The 9,759-nt window shown below is 36.9% G+C and overlaps 1 protein-coding gene across 1 annotated transcript; it reads left to right on the top strand.

The window, feature by feature from the left end:
• The first annotated feature begins 1,863 nt into the window (after nucleotides 1-1,863).
• On the top strand, nucleotides 1,864-5,909 carry LOC139868176 (uncharacterized). The gene is made up of 6 exons (XM_071856508.1): nucleotides 1,864-2,105; nucleotides 2,748-2,925; nucleotides 3,085-3,158; nucleotides 3,252-3,495; nucleotides 4,421-4,512; nucleotides 5,780-5,909. Exons 1-6 carry the CDS (start codon nucleotides 1,864-1,866, stop codon nucleotides 5,907-5,909), a joined length of 960 nt encoding a protein of 319 aa, XP_071712609.1.
• Nucleotides 5,910-9,759: the final 3,850 nt, after the last annotated feature.

The raw sequence follows: 9,759 nt of genomic DNA, 5'->3' as shown, positions 1-9,759 counted from the left end.
CGTGTTCAGATCTGTTGGGTGAAGAAAGCTTGTTCTAAATTGCGTTTTTAAAGTCATAATTACGCATCAAAGTGGTATCAGAGCTTAGGTTGTTCAATCGAAGCTTTCTTATCAATTTTTATTGTTATTTCAGTTCATACTCTGTTTTAGAGCTGTTAAGCTTTATTTCAGATCTGAGTTTCTATTTGTTGCTGAAGGTCTATTTCAGATCTGATATTTAAAATGGCTGATATTCCAAGGAATATGACTCTTGAAGAAGCTCATAATCTTAGAAGAGATTTAGCTATTGAAGCTCTACAACATCAGATGGAAAGAATGGTTAACTTATTGGAAGATAGTGTTCCAAGAAGAAATAGAATTAGATCTGAAAATGGAGATACAACTATTGTGTCTTCTAGTACTGAATCTAAGAATGGTAGCCACGGGTCTACTGATGGATCTCATGCTTCTTCACAAAGAAGAAGAAGGCATAGGAAAAAAGCTGATGATTTGAAAGATATCAAGATAGATCCACCTGATTTTGAAGGGTCCTCTAATCCTGAAGATTACTTTGAATGGGTTCAGGCCATGGATAGAATTATGGAGGTTAAAGGCTACGATGATAAAAAGGCCTTTAAAGTTGCTGTAATCAGATTAAAGAAGTATGCTTCAATGTGGTATGATAATCTAAAAAAAGAAAGGCAATATGAAGGGAAGAAAATAATCAAAACCTGGTCCAAGTTAAAAGAGTGTATGCAAAAGAGGTTTGTTCCTCAAGCTTACAAGCAAGAGCTGTATATCCAGATGAATACACTCAAGCAAGGCAGCATGAATGTTGTTGATTACATCAGAGAGTTTGAGCAGCTCAAGATTCGTACAAATGTTAAAGAAGCTGAAGAACACACTATAGCAAGATTCGTTGGAGGCTTAAATGCTTCTATTGCTGATCAAGTTGAAATGCAGCCTCTATGGACTTTTGAGAGTGCTTGCAAGCTGGCTATTCAAGTAGAGAAACAAGCAAAGAAGAAAATTAATTTTAAGTCTTATTCCAAGCCAGCTATGCTGCCTATGAAGGGTCAATCATCTATGCTGCCTAGGCATAACGAGGCAGCATCCAAAGTATCTAAAGGCAAAGAGCAGGTTGTAGCTGGTCCTAAAGATGATAGAAGGAAATACTTCAAGTGCCATGGATTTGGGAATTTTCAAGCTCAATGTCCTAACCAGCGTGCTCTTACACTAAAGGAGATTGAAGATTTGGAAGGGGGTTTTGAAACTGAACCAGCATATGATGAGTCTGATAGTGAAGAATTTGTTGCTGCTGATATTGGAGAGTTTTTAGTGGTTCGAAGAGTAATGCACTCAGCTGAGACTATTGAAGATAAGAGCCAGCGAGAAAACATCTTTCATTCAAGGTGCACAGTTAAGGGCAAAGTGTGCAGCCTTATTGTTGATGGAGGCAGCTGTGCAAACGAAACATCTGCTCACATGGTGGAAAAGCTTGAGCTGGTTACAAAGAAGCATCCTCATCCATACAAACTTCAATGGCTTAACCAAGGCAGTGAGGTAAAGGTTACTAGCCAAGTTACTGTTCCATTTTCTATTGGTACTGTTTATCAAGATGAGATCACTTGTGATGTTATTCCTATGGATGCTTGTCATTTGCTGCTTGGTAGACCTTGGTTATTTGATATGTATTTCTATCATAATGGACATCAAAATACTTACTCGCTGTATGAGAATGGAAAGAAGATCACCCTCACTTCTTTAAAGCCTAGTGAAATACCTAAAGCTAACCCTACTGTTAAGAATGATAAAACTTTATTTATGACTCAAGCTGAAGTTGATACTGAGTTAAAGGGTGGTACTGGTGCTTATTTATTGCTGATGGTTGAAAGTGATGAGTTGAACCAGCATGATGAAATACCAGCTAGGGTAAAGCCACTGTTATCCGAATTTGCTGATGTGTTTCCTACTGAGTTACCTACTGGTTTGCAACCAATCAGGAGTATTGAACATCAAATTAATCTTGTACCTGGATCTGTTCTTCCTAACAAGGCAGCTTATCGATGTTCTCCTCATGAAGCAAAAGAATTAGAAAAGCAAGTTACTGAGCTGGTTGTAAAGGGGTATGTTAGAACCAGCATGAGTCCTTGTTCAGTACCAGCTTTGTTGGTTCCAAAGAAAGATGGTTCCATGAGAATGTGTGTAGACAGCAGAGCTAGTAACAACATCACCATCAAATATAGGTATCCTATACCTAGATTAGATGATATGCTAGATGAGCTGCATGGTTCTTGTGTATTCTCCAAAGTTGATCTTAGAAGTGGGTATCATCATATTCGAATGAAAGAAGGAGATGAATGGAAGACAGCTTTCAAGATCAAAAGTGGATTATTCGAGTGGTTGGTTATGCCTTTTGGGTTGTCTAATGCACCCAGCACATTCATGAGACTTATGAATGAAGTGCTCAGGCCACTTATTGGTCAGTTTGTGGTTGTTTACTTTGATGACATCCTAGTGTACTCGAAAACTAAAGAAGGACACTTGGATCATCTGAGGAAAGTATTTGAGCTGTTAAGGCAGAATCAGTTATATGTAAAGCTGGAGAAGTGTGATTTCTTTGTCAGCAAAGTAGTGTTTCTTGGATATGTGGTTTCTGAAGAAGGCATTTCAATGGATCCATCTAAGGTGGAAGCAATTAGATCATGGCCTAGTCCTTCTTCCATCATTGAAGTCAGAAGTTTTCATGGTTTAGCTTCATTTTATAGAAGATTTATCAAGGACTTCTCCACACTTGTTGTTCCAATTACTGATTGTATGAAGAAAGGGGTGTTTGAATGGTCTAGTTCTGCTCAATCAGCATTGGAATCATTGAAAGAAAAGTTAAGTTCAGCACCTATACTTGCTTTGCCTAATTTTGATATGCTATTTGAACTTGAATGTGATGCAAGTGGTGTTAGCATTGGAGCTGTGCTAGTGCAAGGAAAAAGACCAGTAGCTTATTTCAGTGAAAAGCTAAGTCGGTCCAAGCTAAATTATAGCACCTATGAAAAAGAATTTTATGCAATCATTCGAGCTGTTGATCATTGGTCTCATTATTTGAAGCCAAGGCAGTTTGTTCTCTTTTCTGATCATGAAGCTTTGAAGTACATTAATGGTCAGCACAAACTAAATCCAAGGCATGCAAAATGGGTTGAATTCTTGCAGATATACTCCTTTGTGTCTAAACACAAGGCTGGTACTTCTAATGTTGTTGCTGATGCTCTATCAAGGAGATATTCTTTGTTGTCAATTCTGGAAGCTAGAGTTCTTGGATTCTCATTTGTTAAGGAGTTGTATGAAGCTGATCCAGACTTTGCTCCAATTTTGAATCGTTCACCTGCTGAGTTTAAAAGAGATTATGTTGAACATGATGGTTTTCTATTCAAGGGCAGCAGATTGTGCATCCCAAAAGATTCAATCAGGGAGTTGCTGATTAGAGAAGCACATGGAGGGGGTCTAGCTAGTCATTTTGGGGTTAACAAGACATTGGAGATGATAAATGAACACTTTTACTGGCCATGTATGGATAAAGATGTTAAAGCTGTGATTAATCGTTGTGCTACCTGCTGTCAAGCTAAGTCAACTTTTCACAAGGGTTTATATACTCCTCTTCCTGTTCCCAACCAGCCATGGGAAGATTTGAGCATGGATTTCATTGTTGCTTTACCAAGGACTCAGCGAGGCAAAGATTCTATTATGGTTGTTGTTGATAGGTTTTCAAAGATGGCTCATTTCATAGCCTGCAACAAAACCAATGATGCTACTATTGTTGCTACTTTATTCTTCAAAGAAATTGTTCGTCTTCATGGAGTTCCCAAAACCATTGTGTCTGATCGAGATACAAAGTTCTTAAGCTATTTTTGGAAGACATTATGGAAGTTGCTTGGAACAAAGCTTTTATTCAGCACTTCTCACCATCCCCAAACTGATGGTCAAACTGAAGTTACCAATAGAACTATGGGAATGTTGCTGAGGGCACTTGTGAAGAAAAGTTTGAAGGAGTGGGATTTGAAGCTTGCTCAAGCTGAATTTGCTTTTAACAGAGCACCTAATTACTCCACTGGAAAATCACCATTTGAAATCTGCTATGGTGCAAATCCACTCACACCCATTGATCTGATTCCTTTTGCAATTGAGCCTAAGGCAAGTGTTGAGGCAGTAGCAAAGGCCAAAGAAATGAAGAAGCTGTATGAACAAGTGAGGGCCAAAATTGAGAAGACCAACCAGCAATACAAGGCTAAGGCTAACCAGCACAGAAAGCAGCCCACTTTTATTCCTGGTGATCTTGTTTGGATTCATCTAAGGAAGGAAAGGTTCCCAGCAAAATGGAAGAACAAGCTGATGCCAAGAGCTGAGGGCCCATATAGTGTTGGAAAAAGTTGGTGATAATGCTTATAAGGTAGAGCTGCCTGGTGAAACTGCTGTGTCCAGCACATTTAATGTGGGTGATTTGATGCCATACTTGGAAGATGACAACCTCGAGAACTTGAGGTCAAGTTCATTTTTAGAGGGGGAGGATGATGCGGGTGAGCTGGGCAATGTAACCAGCAACACAGCCAGCACGAGCTTAAAAGATGTTACACCCGAATCAGGCCAAGCAATGGTCATGTTGCCATCTATTTCGTACCATCTAAGTGTTTTTGGAGCTGGTTCAAGAAGCTCAGGGGTGACCCTACTTCAGTCCTTAAACTGAAGTAGTTATGTTTTAATGATTAAAGTTTTTGATAGTTGAAGGCAAGCCATCAATTAAGAAGAACCAGCTAGCTGGACCAGCAAATGAGCTTAGTTCAGCCAGTAAAGCTTTAATTCACTCAGCCGGATAACCAGCAAATCGAACCAGCAAAGTTATACTCAGACGAGCCAGCTAGCTCAATCAGCTGAAGAATTTTAAGTTCAACCAGCACACGAAACTTAGTTCAACCAGCAGGCGACGCTATTTTTTTCTAAAGGGCCAGCTTGCTGATACGATTCAAAGTTTACTTAGCATTTCAATAAACCGGTCAGGTCATGTGCTTAACACGTGCACGACTGTTCTAGAAGAATGTTAGCTGTCCAAGGAAGATTCCCATCTATCATTGGATGCTTTTTATCATGGAAGGAGCACTACTAAATGGCAGGCTTTTGCAGACTGTGTCCTTTATTCTTATTGGCTAATTTGTAATTGTTTGTCCTTTTTGTCTCCATTTCCTTTTTATGTTTTTGTCTTTCTAGAAAGTAGCTGTTAAGCTTCTCCTATAAATAGAGAGCTCTTGTAATTGTAAAACTTGGTTGATGATTGAATGAAAAGTTTGATAGAGCTTATCTATTTACAAAATCTCTGTGTCTTTACGAATCTTTGATTCCGGTGGCTAAGAGTGGTTTCTTTATCAGTGTTTGTGGTGTTACTTTATCAAACATTGTGGTGAAATTCAAATCTTCATATCTGATATTATAGTTGTGGTGGAATCTTTATCAGCTGTAGTTGAAGATTTGGAGTGTTTCTAGATCTCTAATTGTGGTGGTATCTTTATCAATTTGGGGTTTAGATTCTTCTATCCTTGTGTTCTTATTTCAGAGTTTTATACTCTGTTTTTGGGGCTGTTACTGTTACAAATTGGGGGTTTCGTGTTCAGATCTGTTGGGTGAAGAAAGCTTGTTCTAAATTGCATTTTTAAAGTCATAATTACGCATCAATAACACAAGCAACCAAAAACACGGAGATGAGAAAATTTAGGGTTTTTGTTAAAAAGTTTGGTGAATGGTATTTCATTTGAGATAGAAGTGGATGGAAGAATGTTGAGAAGGTGCGTAGCCATATGAAGTGCCTCAACCCAATATTCTGGTGGGAGGCGAGCATGAAAAAGGAGGGAGCGAATACTGTTATTGATAGTGCGGATCATTCGTTCTGACATACCGTTTTGTCGGAGGTATGCGGACATGAGAATCGAAACTCAATGCCATGGGTTGAAAAGAGATGATGGAAAGAGGCGTTATCATATTCACCCCCATTGTCGCATTGGAGGGCTTTGATTGTTGTGTTGAATTGATTTTTAACATATGTGTGAAAATTTAGAAATTTGGAAAAAGCGTCAGATTTCTTGCGGAGAGGGTATATCCATAGAAAGTGTGTAAAGTGGTCCAATAGTAACATGTAATATCTAAAACCACATACACTAACAATGGGAGATGTCCATAAATCTGAATGTATTATTTCGAAAGGTTTAGAAACAATGGAAGTAGAACGAGAAAACGGCAATCTAACATGTTTTCCTAACTGACACGCATGACATAAAGTTTTGGTCGGAGGCTTATTACAATTAAAGAAACCACGAGAGACTAAAGTTTGAAGAACGTGATCGGCAGGGTGTCCCAAGCGATTGTGCCAAAGAGGTTGATTTGAAGTAAGCAAAGCAATCTTGGATAGATTGGATGCAGTGACAGGGTAAAGATCACCGTCACTATCACATCGAAGAAGAGTATGCCTGGTCCGAGTATCTTTCACAGAGAATTCAAATTCGTCAAATTCAATAGTAGATTTATTATCTTTATAAAATTGTTTGAGAGAAATTAGATTTTTGACAATATTGGGTGTAACAAGTATGTTGTGTAGGTGTAATGGTCGGTAAGGATTGGATAAGGTGGCGTTTCCGGATGTTAATAAAGGTATGGTGGAATCATCGCCAACAATAACTGATGGTATAATGCTTTTATTTAAAATAGTATTGAGTTTACCTGAATCCGAGGCAAGATGAGCAGTGGCCCCGGTATCCATGTACCAATAATCATCACTCGATGATTTACCAATGTTGTATGCCTCAGCTTGTTGTTGATGTAAATTATTCGACCCAGACTGTTGAGAAAGAATCTGCTGAGCTAAATTGGGCTGCCAAGCCCAAGATGGGTGGGGCCAACTATATCCATATGTGGCCCAATAATTAACGGGATTGTATTGACAAGAACTATGAGAATTAAATTGGCCCGATTGTTGACCAAGCCTATAATTTCTTCCACTGCCATTATTATTTCCACCAATTCCGTGAATGCTTTTATTACAGGAATCCATGGTTAAAATTATAAAAATAAACGATGCAAATACTTGAATAATTAATTGAGATTCCTTGTTCCTTTGAAACACTTGGAAATAGAGATGCACCGTGTATATGAGTATGAATTAATATAATTCTTGCAAGCACAATGATAGCTTAAGGCAAAGACACGTGCAAGCAATGGAAACAATTGAATTTAATTAAAGGTAGGCTAATATTTGGTGAGAAAGTATGTCAGCAAAAGCAGCCGCAATCACCGATCGATATTTTGAGATGAAAAAAAAATTGATGTGGTAAAATTAAGAAGTAAATTAATGATCGTACATACCCCAATCGGAAGAATAGTGATTGGCGTGTTCACGAAGCGGGGAAGAAAAGATGAAGAACGAAGACCGAAATTTTAGTAGTATTTCGGGGAAAGAGAATCAAACACCATACGGCTCTAATACCATAAAGTTGATTATTTTCCAATGAATCATTACAAATGATGTATACAATATTTATAGGGAACAATGTGAGAAACCTTAATGCTAAAATAATAACGGGCTCAGCCGTCTATACAATTGGGCCTAATCCAAATACATAAACATATACAATCTAATAAATTTCGTGTTCAAATTCCTAAAATTGTCACAGTTTGTTCGGCTTGACCACAATTTGACCAAATCATACATTTGAGTTACCTATAGAGCTTTAGGAGTAAATTAAAATCATATTCAAGTTCCTAATAATCTAATAAAGCTTTGTCATTATTCAGATTTCATTTGTAACAATTTTTGTAATGACCCTGAATTTTCCAACGTTTACTTATTAATAATTATTATTAATACTTGTGATTTAATGGATGTATTGTTTATATACATTTACTTGTTACCATGCTTGACTTTAAATGCCCGAAACGTCTTTGTGACACACGTACATTACACGAATAATATTTTAAAATATTATTTACATTCATGATTAAGTTTTACTAATCATTTTAATTAACTAAGGTTATTAGTTAATTACTTGGGCTTTTATTGGATTATTATTTATTTGGACTTGGGCTTATTTATTTAACTTGTTACTTACATACATAATTGGGCTTTTTAATTGTACATGGGCTTAGAAGCCCACCCTACCCATATTAATGGACTTATTAGCCCATCACCCATGTAAGTATCACTTTAGAATGAAACTAGTTAGTTTAGTGTATAAAGAATCAAGTTACATGATACTTACAACTAGTCCCCATGCAAGCAACCTAATGACCATCTTTTTAGTCAAATACATGCAAGTATCTTGTGAATTTTTCTCCTCCCTTCTCCCTCTACAAACCGTCGGCTCACAAGTGCCAAGGGGATTCAAAAATCTTTTTTTTACATTACTTACTTACTTGTATTCATATCACTTTACACACACACTTACTTGCTTTCAATTTCTCTCATTTCTTTCTCTCATTTCTCTCTCAAAGTTGTAAGTAATAAAGCTTAATGTTCTTCCTTTTCTTGTCTTAAAAACCGTAACCCAACATCCCATATCATCATCATCTTCTCACTTGTTTAAATACTTGTTATTGTTTAATCACTTACTTTGCTAGTTGTTGTTGTTTACTTACTAATTATTAAGAATCAAACTTGTTAGTTTGATTCTTCATATCAACTTGTTCTTACAAGACATACAAGAACATAAACTTTCTAGTTTATGTTCTACATTAAATGTTTGAAAGATTGTAAGTTCATTTGTTGTAAAATCATACTTGTAATTCATGTTGTAAACTTAAAAGTTTACATTCTTAAAGATCAAGACTTTGGCTTGAATCTTTAAAGTATGAACAACAATGAACTAGTTACTTGTTTATTTAGATTATTTCTTCATTTTATGTACTTTAAAGTTGTGATTTGGTCAAGTATTACTAGTTAATCTTGATCTCATTTTTCTTGAACAAAAGTTAACTTGAAAGTTCAAGAACATGAAAGTGTAACTCTTTAGTTATAACTTCATACACTTGTGTTAGATTTAACTTAATAACTTTAGATCTAGACTTTTGGGTCTTGGATCTTCAAGATCTAACTAAGAACTATGTTCTACATCTTAAGATCTTGATTAGTTAGTTTACTTTCAAGTTTGTAGTTCAATATTACTTTTACATTTCATGTATGTGTTAAATCTAAGACTTTGATGTAACTTTGGTTCATCAAACTACATACAACACTTAATTGAGTTGTGCTACATGTCTTAGACTTACACAAGTGTTATGATGGTGAAACCTTGGTTAAGATGATGCAAACACATCAACGAGTTGTACACTTGAAGCTATATGCATCAAGGATGAGAACCATGATAAGCATCGAGTACCAAGAACCACCGGAACCTACTGTTTTACTGTTTCTGTGTCTGACCTGTACAACCTGGGCTACTGTAAAGATGATTTTCAGATATCTCTGTTCGAGTAGATAAGTTTTCATTTAGGACTCGTCTTAATCCGAGTTACGGTTTAGGATTTATGGCCCTCCGATCGTCACTATGTCCTTTTAACGTTGTGCTGAAAATTCTGACCTACTCGCACTTAGACCGTCGCCACGGTCAAACGAAGACGAGTTTGCTTCAGGGATTTTTAACACAACTAAAGGACTCATATACGGAGCCATGGCCACTGGTCTCACCTTATTTCAGTAGGTATAGAGGCCGTGGTGACTGATCGAACTCAGCCTTTGTTTTAAACTCTTTCATT

The sequence above is a fragment of the Rutidosis leptorrhynchoides genome, chromosome 9 (assembly GCF_046630445.1).
Source record: "Rutidosis leptorrhynchoides isolate AG116_Rl617_1_P2 chromosome 9, CSIRO_AGI_Rlap_v1, whole genome shotgun sequence".
Taxonomy (NCBI): Eukaryota; Viridiplantae; Streptophyta; class Magnoliopsida; order Asterales; family Asteraceae; genus Rutidosis; species Rutidosis leptorrhynchoides.
This window is presented reverse-complemented; position numbering and strand designations above follow the sequence as displayed.